The following is a 12,370-nucleotide window of genomic DNA, read 5'->3' as shown; positions in this document are numbered from 1 at the left end:
TGGATGTGAGAAGGGTATTTTGGGGTGGGCTGTTCTCTGCCTGACCAAAAGCAGTGCTCCTTCCCCCAGCGCCTTCTGGCATGGAAAAAGTGGGGGCTCCAGTGTGTCAGTACCACTTGTTTAGTTAGTTTCTTAAATTTAATGCTTGCATTTATTTAATCATGAGAGTAAGTCTGTGTGACCTTTAAGACTACAGTCAGGGAATGTTGGTGCTTTCCCACCTTGGCTCCCGGTAAGCTGCAGACACCTCCAGTGCAAATGGCAATGCCACTTCTATGAGATTCTTAATCATAGAATAATTAAGGTTGGAAAAGACCTCTAATAAATATCCCCAAGTCCAACCCCAGCCCACCTCACCATGCCCACTGACCACATCCCTCAGTGCCACATCTCCATGGTTCCTGACCCCGCCATCTGCCTGGGCAGCCTGTGCCACTGCATCACAGCTCTTTCTGAGAAAGTTTTCCCACTATCCAACCTGAAACATATGGGATATTATCTTAGCTGGGTTATAAAGCAGAAGCAATATTAATGCACGGAAAGATTTGCAAAAAGGGATCTGGATGGGGCCCTGGGCAGCCTGATCTTGTGGGGGGCAACCAGCCCACAGCAGGGGGCTGGAGCTGGATGGGCTTTAAGGTCCCTTCCAACCCAACCCATCCTGTGATTCTCGGATTTTCATTGCCCAAGGTGCTGCTCGCTTACCTTCTGCCTGCTCCACCGAGGGAAAGGGGTCGTGTGCATGGCACTGCAGGGTGGTGGTGGGGCAGGAGGTGGTCCTATGGAGGGAGGCTGAGCAGATCCGGGTCGAAAGATAATCAACCAGTTTGATTTATGGGCTGATGGGGTTGGAGTGGCTGGATTGCTAACTCTGCAGAAAAATATCCGCTGATTTCTTAAAAAAAGTTTCCAATGGTTTATTTTTAATCACTCAAACAGTTCCGTTTGACTTAGGTTGCATAAATGTTCTTAAAGCCCTGAACCGCTCAGACGAGCTGGAGGCTGATGGCATCTCCTGCCTGGCCAAGAAGGAAGGAGCTCACTGCCCTACAGCCCTGGATGGGGACCCCGGTGGCCAGAGCCATGTGCTGAGGTCACGGTGCCGGGCACAGCCCGCTGCTGTGCGAGGGGCACTGAGTGTGTTTTCATTACTCACTGCTGTGGGCGGGCAGTTTCCATAAAGGTGCAAGCTCTGCTTGGTGAAATAACGGGGACAAGGAAGGAACCCCCGGGTAGGAGCAGTGGGGATGCAGTGGCTGGAACCGAGCGGTGCAGGCTGCTGGGGGGAGGGTGGCCAGGAGGAGTGAGGCAGCGCAGAGCCAGGCTCTCGTGTGGCCATGCAGGTGTGTGAGCTCTGGGACAGAAACGGGGAAGGCGTCGGGTGCCAGCGCTGCTCACGGGGACGGGTGCGTGCTGCTCGCGGCGTGCGTCCTGCAGCGTTCGTGTCGGCTCTGCGGGCAGGGAAAGGACAAACGGACCGAGCGACCAAGGGGAAAGGAAAGGTCACATCCTGGGGGTCAATATCGGACCGGTGACGTGCGAGTCCCCTCGGGCAGACTTCTACCACATTCCACTTCATACAAGACACATTTCAAATGCTCGTCAATTTACAGAAATTGCATTTTATAGAAAATATGATACAGTGAAATATAAAATGCACTAGGAGCATTTCAAAAATCTATAGAGACGATCTTGCAGCCCAGTCTGCGCCCTCTGAAACAAGGCCCACTCGCCGGCACAAGCTCTCTGCTTCTCATTCTCGCGCTCTCTCGGTGCATGCGCTCGCTCCCCCCGCCCCCCCCCGTTAACTCTTCGCATTCAACTTGAGAATTAATCAAGATATCAAAAAAGCGCGATTATCCCCTGGATAATCACCTTCCGGGACTGTGCACGCTCTTGGATTTAAATGAAAATAGATCTAAGCACTTTTACAATTTTTAGCGAACCCACTGCAAAATCGTCTGCAGAATATAAAACACAGGTAATCCAAGATCTCATAGCACATTAATTAAGTGGCTCATAATCCATTAAATGTGGTTTATATTACACATCCATGCAGTCTAAATCATTTTACAAACATTAGACAGAAACCCACTAGTCCAAATCAGTAAAGGAAAAATGTAATAAAAAAAGCTAATAACTATTTGTTATTGGTTAAACTGATCCTACATATAAACTAGGTAGTATGCTACCATTTATAATACTGATGTGGAGTTACGCCTGGATGCTGCAAAACCTCTCGCTTGCTTGGCAATGCTCGAGCATATTAACCACAAGATACTGAACAGGCCCTCGTCGCACTTCTCCAAAAGAAAACATTTACTACAGATAGCAGTGCCTACCCATCGAATAGAACGGACACACATTAGCTGAGTTACACGATGGTGTTGAGCTTTGGCTACGGATGCTCCAAGGCATTCACATCGGACTGGGCGAGCTCCATCCTCCTGGATGGCGGCGGTGCCCCTGCCCCACATGTGCCCTCCCCGCGGTGGGGGAGCGGCCGGGGCTGTGGGACAGCACCACGCAGCCCCGCCGGTATTTACATCGCTCGTGGGAGCCAAAACACGCCGATAGCATAAAAACAAACAAATGGGCCTTTGGTCAATTCACGATTTACTTGGAGAGTGTAGGCAAGGGCTGTTGGAGAGTTCTGTCGCGATAACCAAAGGCTTTGTCAATGCTATAGTTCTATGCAGCTACATTGAGTGTGACCAGGTTACAGCAGAGCCCCTAGTCGGTATTTTGCATCTGATAACACTGAATTATATACAACATGATGACTGGTTCACCACCTGCTGAGGCTTAAAGATGGCTGTTAAGATTTCCACTCAAACATAACCCCCCCGCCCCCCTCAGCCTCTCCACCCCAGAATGAGTCACCCCCTTAAAAAAAAAAAAAAAAAAAAAAGGCAAAAAAAAAAAAGAAACAATCTCCACAGTTCCTTTTTGTTAACTCCTTCCCAGCTAGAACTGGCTTAGGGTCACAGGGAGTGCTGCCCAGGATGGTTGTGTGTTTGTTTTCATCACTCCTGAGATTGAAGGGAATCTGATACATGCACCAAAAGGCACTTTCAAATATATATATATATATATTTTAAAAACAGTGCTTCTGTTCTAAGAAATTCAAGTTAAGACAGAGTGCCTTTCACTCTCTTTAGTCATAAAGCAGATAAACGAGCAATATCCCAGCTGACATTAAAAACAAAGACCAAAACCAAAAAAACCTGCAGCAGAGACAAGTGTTCATGCGAGACAGCTCAATATCCTAAAAAAAATAAAATAAAATAAAATAAATTGAAAATGAAAGAAAAGGAAAAAAAAAAAAAAGAAACCTCCTAAATCACCACTAAAAATAACAATACAGTCAGCAGGGGATATTAATTAAAAAAGCTGCCACATCTGTACAGTTCTTGCTTCTGCGTCGGCTCTTCTCGTCGATGTTGTCTGTGGGTTTGTTTTTAATTGTTTTTTTTCTTTTCTTCTTCTTCTATTTGTTTTTTGTTGTTGTTGTTGTTGTTTTTTTCTTTTTAAATAAGTGAGGTCAGTTCAATCCTCCTCGCCTCCTCCGTACATGTCCGCCAGCTTCTTGAAGCGCGGCCCCCAGTCGTTCAGGTAGTCGTAGTCCTGGTCCCCGGAGCTGGAGGAGTTGAGGGAGCTGACGGAGCCGGCGGTGGAGCCGCTGCCCTCGTAGTCAAAGACCAGCAGCGAGTCGTACGGGGGGGCCGTGGGGTCGTTGTCTGCCGCACGCAGGCCCTGGAGGGGCACATGGATGAGTTAGTGTCTGCCAGGGCCATGGGGAAGGGTGCAGGGAGGTGTGGGTGCCCACAGCAAAGCTAAGGGATTGCGGTCATGACACAAAAGGTTGCTTTCCTGCTGCCCAGCACCAGGAAAAGCGGAGTGGAATAGAGTTCTCCAGGCTCAGAGTGGGGAGACGGAGCGTGTCCCACTGCACAAACAACCAGGGCATAAAATCAGAGTCATTAAGGTAGGAAAGACCACTAAGATCATCTAGTCCAAGCATCATCCCATGCCTGTGACCGCCCTAGACCATGTCCCTTGGTGCCACATCTTCCCTTTTCTTGAATGACTCCAAGGACAGTGACCCAACCACTCCCTGGGCAGCCTGTGCCACTGCATCACCGCTCCTTCAGAGGAGAAATGTTTCCTAACACCCAACCTGACCCTCCCATGGCACAACTTAAGGCCATCACCTCTTCTATCACTGTTACCTGGGAGCAGAGGCTGATCCCCACCTCGCCCCAACCTCCTTGCAGGAGCTGCAGAGAGGGATGAGGTCTCCTCTGAGCCTCCTCTTCTCCAACCCAGTTCCCTCATATGCAAGAGAGAGAGAGCCTTCCTGTGCACAAATGTGTGTGAATGTGAGTGTAAAGGACAGGCAGGAGCAAAGGAAGAAGGAATTTTAAAGATGAGAATGAGAAAAAGCACAGCAGGAAATTGATATAATAACAGAACTAAATCGCTCTAACATTTATTTTTTTGACTCATGAAATCAATGGTGTTTTTTTGTCTCAGAGGAAATAATGCATTGATTGGCTTGTAACCAGTCAATCGCTCATTTTAAAACTAAAAAATGAGATGAGAAATACTAAATGAATAGATGTTTGTACAAGTAGGTAAAGGAGCAATAATCTGACATGAAATAAAGGAAGATCTGATCGGAGATGAATGTCTGTGCCCTGAAAACTCTTTGAGGCTTACACCAAACAAAGCTCACTAGAAGATGCAAACTGGTGAAATAATTACAAGTCCAGGAGCCACAAATGGCACACTGATTTTAGGCATTTGGCTTCTGGGCCACACTGCGAGGGAACATCCAGCCAGTGTTTATACTGACAGCAATTGCGCCACTCAGAGCAATGAAAAACAGGGCAGGATCAAGTCATTGAATCATTAAGGCTGGGAAAGACCTCTAAGACCATCGAGTCCAATCCCAACCCACCCCACTGTGCCCACTGAACCATGTCCCTCTGCGCCACATCTCCAAATTTCTTGTACCACCAGGGACGGTGACTCCAGCACTTCCCTGGTGCAATGCCTTCCTGAGTGCTGAAAAGTGTGGTGTTTTTGATATCCACAAACCAGAAATCCTGGGCTTTTTGTTTGTACTTTGGCTTTCTGTAGCCATGGTACCTTTCTTAAGCCAACTCCTGCTTCTTTTGCTCATGGGAATTGTTCCCCTGGTTCTAATTAGACGCTTTGTGTGAGGAATAGCATCACTTGCTCATTAATACAGCCAGGAAAATGGTGCACAGCTGGTGCGGGCTGCTTAAGCTTTTAATGTGTGATACAGGATACCCCGAAGAAGATACCTCATTTATAAAGTCACCAATATCCCCCGGATGGGGGATTACTGGTCTTATAGGATACTGTGGTTCAGCACCAATCGGTCTCTCATCCACCCTTCGGACTCCAGGTGCCTTGTTCAGCACGTGATCCATGGTCTCCGGCTGCTGGAGCTGGCTTAAGTCGTAATCCTGTGACAAATGGAAAGGCACGAAGTGAAACCAAGGGCTTTTCATTCAGATCAGTTACTCTCCCGACATCGCAGGAACATACAGCAAAGCCAAAGGGTTTAATCCTTTCTCAGCTGAAGTTCAACTCCAGATCTTGTCTCTGGGTCTCTAGCATCTCTCTCTCTCTAAGTTACAGGCGAACCTAACCTCTGAGTAGCTCATAAAATTGACTTCCTAAGAGTGTATCTCAAAATGTAAGTTAAATCAAATATTTAAATACTGTTTGAATATTTAACACCGTGTCCAAATCTTTGGGATAAAAAATCAGCTTCGGTTTGCATACATATAGATGTGTGCATTAGTTTTGGGTGAAATTCATAATATAATGGATAGACAGAGTGTTGGTTGACGTGTTATTCCAATTACATTTGTACAGAAGTAAAAACATTAAAATATGTACTGCATTTATGCATGTAGGTCTTTTAAAGTAATTATGTTCTTTCTGCTTGTGAAAAATCCCAGCAGAATAGGTTTCTTTCAAGGAACGAGAACCAGGTAATATTTCATTAAAAATGTATTCATGGAGGTAATGGTGTTTTGCTGCTCTTCCTCTGCTGTTATTTTTAACGAATCCTTTCTAAAATATTTAAGCCTACAGTGCAGTTGCCTGAAACCAGATACTCAGCGAGTTTGGATGTTTATAACAGTACTTTGTTCTGCTGGTAAAACTATTCTTGCGCTCAGATGGGGATGATTGAATCTCCAGGAGCAATATTTATAAATAACTTGTCAGTGACGAGAAAAAAGAAACGTTACTTGCGAGGGTTTTTTTGTTGAGTAAGAACTTCACAAGTTTTGGGCAAAGTCCCTGACCCGGCTCCCTGTTACATGTCACATCATTCGCTTGAGCAACGTATCTGAGAGTGGCCCAGGCCCTTCACTTCCATTAGGTGGGAATAAAACAGCATCCTAAGCATGAGAGGCAAAGCTGCCTGGACATAAACACGTGGGAACACAACCCACAGCAACGAGTACGTTACCGCAAAGGATGGGGCTTCTGCCTTTGTTGAGAGCAGAGATTGCATGGCTGCTCTTGGCTCCTCTCACCTGGTCTTCTTCTCCACCGCCCTCCTCGTCGTACTTCAGGATGTTGTCCCTCACGTCGTCCTCGGGGTCGATGAGGAGCTGCTTGGTGTGCCGCTCCTTCTCCCGGCGCTTCATCCACACCACGAACAGCAGCACCATGGCTGTAACAGCGGAGTGGTTGGGTGAGCAGCTGCACATGGCACGGCAGGTGCCGGCACCTCCTCACCCCTCACCTGCACCAAGAGCCTGTCCTGCTTTATGCAACCACGTGGAGAGGAAAGCAGTGCCACCGCTATAGCAGTAACCCCATTTTACAAAGACAAAGCTCACGCTGATGTTAAAGGCTAGTGATGCTTCAAATCGTGTCCCGTGCCAGAATCCTCCGCACGTGTCAGCATGTGCAGAGCAAATGTTGAACTAATTGCATATGGTGTAACTTACAATGCAGATTACAGACCACAATGAGTTTGGGGGAGAAACTTCACTGGCTGTTAGTAAGAGGAATAAAATGTAATCCTATTGCATGCTCTAGTTTGTAAGGGAGAGGTCAGTGGGAGCTGTGAATACTATGACAGGCCTCCAATCCAAACAGTTCTTTAAGCTCCATCACGAATATTGATTGAGCTGATGTTTATCAGAAGTAAAACACGCAATCAAAGGGAAAGCAAGTGGCAAGTGTGAAAATGGCACCTTTCTGAAGAGATTTGACCTAAATCCTGAATTTTTCTACAAAGGCAAAGGAGAGAGGGTCACAGAGCTGCTGAGAAGCCAACAGGTTCAGACAGACGAACAACACCTGTGCACGAGTGGTGGTCTGATGTCAGTGCAGGCTGTGAGCCCTCGCCCTGGTGGCTGTTCTGCTGAGCTGCCCCCAGTTTGCTAAGGAATTCTGGTTTGGGGAGGCTGGGTAATGCTGGGTCACGTAATCCAATTTGAACTCACTCATATTCTTCTTCGGTAAGTGAGATAAGTTTTCTAAACTTCTAAAATCACACCAGACAGGACGTTAGCATGTGCATTCGGCACGTGCCAAAGGGGGAGATGAATGGATCGTGGAGGTGGGAACGTATGGCTCAGCTCCATCTCACCTGAGTTGACCTCAGCCATGCAGACAACACAAATCAAACCCAAGTAGGATGGCCGATCCCAAGCTTTCGTTGTGTTTTCAGCTGCGCAAGGAGAACAAACAGCTGCTGTTTCCCATCCACTCGTATTCTGCATGGCTTTCCTTCCCTTTGCTGTGCAGACCACAGGTGCTGGGGTGGGCAGCCCAGCCAGCAGCTCTGCTGCAGAGGGAGATGGGTCAGGAGGATGTGAGCTTTCCCTCCCAGCAGCGAAGTGTTTATACCCAACAGGAATTCAGTGAAGTGAGCAGAAGAGGATGGACAGCTAATTACTGCCATTGTGTGCCAATTGGCTGCCATCCTTGCCTGCTAGCTAACAGAATTGTTTTCAGATAGTGCTTATCCTGCATCTATTCAAGAGAGAAAAATGAAAAGGAAAGAAAATGTAACTCTTATCTGCAATATAAAACCTCAGCTGTTTAGCAGACTATTGAAGTCCTTTTCTTGTCTTTCCTTTTCAAGTCTCTCACAACAAGATACCTGCCTAGTCCACAAAGACAATATTATAATGGTTACCAGTTTTTTTTTTCCTTTCTTTTTTTTTAAATGCTACATTTTCATGCACTTGTGGAAAAAAAACTGTGCCATTAACGCCTTTACAGATACCTTGAAAAAAAACCCAAGACCTTCAAAGTGTCAATAGCGGATGTAGTGCACTCTCCTTCCTTCTATTCACTCTGTAGAAATGGGAAGTGCTATTACTGCTGTTAGACCCATTTTCACTCTGCATGTAGTTTTTCTTGAAATCTATTGTCTTCACTCTTCACAATTTTTTATTGCGTTGCTCTTTTCCTAAATGTGTTATTTGTGCAGCTAATACTTCAGGTATTAGGCAGAAGAAAAACCCTTTGAGCAAAGGTAAAGACAGAAACTTTCTTCACCTGAGCACCCTCAGATCCGTCCCCTCGCTGCTTCTTCCTTTTCAAGCCATCAAACTTTGACCCTCTGACTCTAAAATGGACAAATAGTGCACACACAAAAAAAATCCATCTGCCTTTCTGTGGGCTTTTGTTCAGAGGTCACGATACAAAATAGATACAAAGGAGGCAAAACACTAGAAGGATGTAGCTGAAAAACTCCGCTCATTGCAAATTACATTTTTCATCACTGATACAGTGCTTTGCAGCTCTCGAAGATAAAAAAAAAAGTCAATTAGAATTACAATGAATGTAAAAATAAGCTTTAGTAATAAAACCCATAATTTAAAAAGGGATAATGTATCTGAAAATGAAAAGAGGAATCTCTTAAATCAAATGTCCTTCAGCTGATGTTAATTTCAGTCAATAGGATTTTCAACTGTTTAAATCGTATTTTAGCACTGGGTTTAAACGGGAGCAGCAGAGAGAAGTCATGTCTTTTATCGCCTCTGGGACCTGTGGTGCAAACTTCTGTGTCCCCATCCTCTATGAACTCAGCGTCAGGAGCCGATCTCCCGTGGGGTGGCGAAGCCTGCAGGTGCTCGCAATCACAGCAAATGTGTGTAGTGAAGGGGACGGCATTGAACATTTATTTCACTGCTGGGACCACACATCCAAGGAAGGTCAGAATGCGCGCATCATAGCTGTGCATGGGGATGTTTGCACCTGCTTGGATGTGCTGGATGAGGAACGGGGACAGCACAGCCAGTGGCTTTGCTGCTCCCTCTCCGAACTGACAGGGCAAATCAATTACATGGCCATGTATAACGTTGCTGGCCCAGGAGGGTGGATATTTGCCCAGAGATGACCCATTCTCTTAATGTACCATATCGTAACTGCATTAGGTGACATTTGTAGCATACGTTGCTCTGTCTGTTCTCTGTTTAAACACATTGGGGGTAAAAATTAAATGTGATTTAGCACCATAATTCCCATTAGCTTTAATGGGAATCCCATGGTTTCATCCTGTGTTTCTTGATGAATATTTACCTCATTGTTCATTTAGGCACTCATTTTTATCTATCCCTACTGTGCCAACTCCTGCTTGAAGTTATAATGATATCATTTTTATTTTAAAATGTGTGCACACATGGTTATTGGCAATGCTCATGAAGATCCGGGACTAATGGCATTGCTGGGCAATTGAGATGGCTGTGGCTCTGCGTTGTCTTACAGCACCCCCAGCCCGAGTGCTCCCCCCAAACTGGAGATCCTTCCTCTGCAAACACTCAAAACTGACTTTGGTTCTCCAGTCCATTGCAATTTTACAAGCAATGAGAATAACTACCATTGTTTTTTCCTCTTTGAATTGAACAACTGCAAAATCGGCACTGTGCACTGGCTCTGGCAGGGGCCAGACAGACTTGCATAACCAGTGCATCTGGAACTGGGAACCAGTACATCCACAGCCAGACAGGGACAGGCAGTGACCCCAGAGCTGTGGAGCACTCTGCCATAGGATTTGAGACAAGTCATCCAACTTCTTTTCTGTGAAACATAGGGAATCATATCATACTCATGACCTACAGGATGTTGTCAGGTGTAATGAGTATTTGTAAAGCTAGTGGCAGCCTTAAAAAGGAATGTCTGAAGCGTGCAGCCCATGCTTGCTCTGCTGACATTGCTGTAAGGGAGATTTGAATGCACACACGTGAGTCACCACCCACGGCCCAAAGCTCACCACTTTGCACAGAGCTTGTATGGCTCATTAAAAAATAAAGCATTTAACGGGACAAAGGGGAGCAGGGTGGGAAACGTGACATCCCTTGGTGGTGTCACCCCCTGCGGTACTCACTTAGTAAGATAATGATGCAGATCAGGATGGCGATGATGGCTCCCGTGCCCAGTCCCGCGGCAGCCACCGCCCCAATGGTGGTGCAGTCACCGTTCTCGTCGCACGGGCACACCTTCACTTTGATGATGGACGTGTTGTACAAGGGGGGGTTTCCTGAGTCCGTCACGATGATTGGCACATCATACACACCGGCTTCCAGGTACATGATCCGTAAACTAAGCTGGGCGTAATCACCTGGAGAGACCAAGGCAGACATGGACAGCCATGCTTGCATAGGTTGGACCCGGTCTCTCTGCTTGCCCATCCTCCTTGGGTGATTTGGGAAGCCCAAACCCCATCCATGACTTGCTCAGCTGTGTTGATCCTTCTCAAGTTCCCTCCCATGGGGTACCAGAGCTGGGGGCTGAGCCTCAAACCACACGGGCACAGGCCTCCCAGTGATGGGGACCAGCTCTGAAGGCAAAACCAGACTTCAGGCTCCATGATGTTTTCAATCCTCTGCTGAAACTATTACTAATCAGAGGAGCAATTAGGGCCAATTGTGGTTGCATGCTGCAATATAAAAATCCTTCACATACTGGTAATCTTCACACTTACCTAGCCCTCCTGGTTCTATGGTAAATTAAAAGGCTGCCTTTATGCAATTATGGTCAGAGAAATGAACATTGATCCTGATTGTGGCTTATGACAATTACACTGGAACATAAGGAAGACTGATAATAGCTTTTTTCCCCTTGGCCATTATGGATGATTTATACTCTGTTCAGTACTGATAACCGTTCATAATTATGAACTGCATTAAAAAAAGCCAAGTGCCAAGGCTCTCAGAGTTATGCTGCAGGTCTGATACAAATCATTTCTGATTAACTATCTTGTCTATAGTGTCAGCCATAATGTGCTTTAAAAAATAAAAAATCAGATAAAAAAGTAGGAAAGTTTGGAAGTTTGAAACTGCACGTGGCCTTATTAGTGAATCAGAGTCCAAATGTCCTTAGGATTGCCTGCCCCATTTACCATTCAGTCGTGTTATGGTCCAGTTCTTCCTCACTGCAGATGGCACACTTGGCAGCTCGAAGACAAAGGGCCCAACGTTTGGATCGATGTCAGCATCTGCGGCTGTTATATTGATGACATTCAGGTTCGGCTTTTCACAGATCTGTGCTTCCTTTGGCAGGAGCTCAGGAGCATTGTCGTTGATGTCGATTAGGTAGATCTGCAGAGTGCCAGTGCCGCTGGCTGGGGGTATACCTGAGCCGAACAAGAACCGATGACCATCACTCGGGAAGCAGAAGATACGATACTGTGGACCATCCCCACTCTGCCTCCTAATTTCAATAAACCAGGGTTTTCTCCCTCCCTCCTTGGACTTTACTAGGGACATACTGCACATTCACGGTCCCTTGCTTTAAGAGGCATTATTAAAACTTCCCCAAGCCTCATAATGGTGCTGTTTTTCGCTCCTGCAGAACGTGGAGGTTCAGCTCTGCAGATTTGTAGCCTACAGCGATGTCTTTAGTCAAATTCTAAAAATACAAGGTGACGCCAGGCTGTTAGTGCAAATTTTGGAAACTGCTGTTTTGAAGAGGAAAAAGCATCTGAAAAGATAGCTAAAAGGAGGAAGAAGAGGGTCTGGAAGGAAAAAATAAATAAATGGAGTAATCCTTTGGCTAGCATTTACTGTAGCACTGGCTATCCAGTTCGTAGATTTGCAGACTATTACACTGCTCCAAAGAAAGCCCAACTCTACAACCCATCCCACAGTCAGTCCAAGCTTTAGTGAAAGGTCCTTGCTCAAAGCCTATAGTGAGAGCCAACCGTCACCAAAGATGCGGGGCTACTCCTAATCCATGGCAGCAATAGTATGTGCCAATGTACAGCTCTTCAGCCTCTCCACATTTGTCCCAGCCATGGGGTACCACAGCACAGCAGCCTTGGTCCTCCAGCCTCTTGCTGATGATGAGCCACATTTGT

General features: G+C 46.3%; 1 protein-coding gene across 4 annotated transcripts in view; it reads right to left on the bottom strand.

Moving 5' to 3' along the window:
* CDH4 (cadherin 4) overlaps window positions 3,143-12,370 on the bottom strand; it is a 415,068-nt gene continuing 405,840 nt past the window's right edge. For all 4 annotated transcript variants that reach the window (XM_021416332.1, XM_021416335.1, XM_021416333.1 and 1 more), the window contains 5 exons: window positions 11,414-11,647; window positions 10,400-10,633; window positions 6,585-6,724; window positions 5,334-5,498; window positions 3,143-3,756 (listed from right to left, as the gene is read on the bottom strand). In XM_021416332.1, coding sequence (XP_021272007.1) covers window positions 3,550-3,756; window positions 5,334-5,498; window positions 6,585-6,724; window positions 10,400-10,633; window positions 11,414-11,647 — 980 coding nt within the window. In that variant the 3' untranslated portion in view covers window positions 3,143-3,549. The remainder of the gene's footprint in view (window positions 3,757-5,333; window positions 5,499-6,584; window positions 6,725-10,399; window positions 10,634-11,413; window positions 11,648-12,370) is intronic.

Source organism: Numida meleagris, chromosome 19 (genome assembly GCF_002078875.1).
Source record: "Numida meleagris isolate 19003 breed g44 Domestic line chromosome 19, NumMel1.0, whole genome shotgun sequence".
Classification (NCBI taxonomy): Eukaryota; Metazoa; Chordata; class Aves; order Galliformes; family Numididae; genus Numida; species Numida meleagris.
This window is presented reverse-complemented; position numbering and strand designations above follow the sequence as displayed.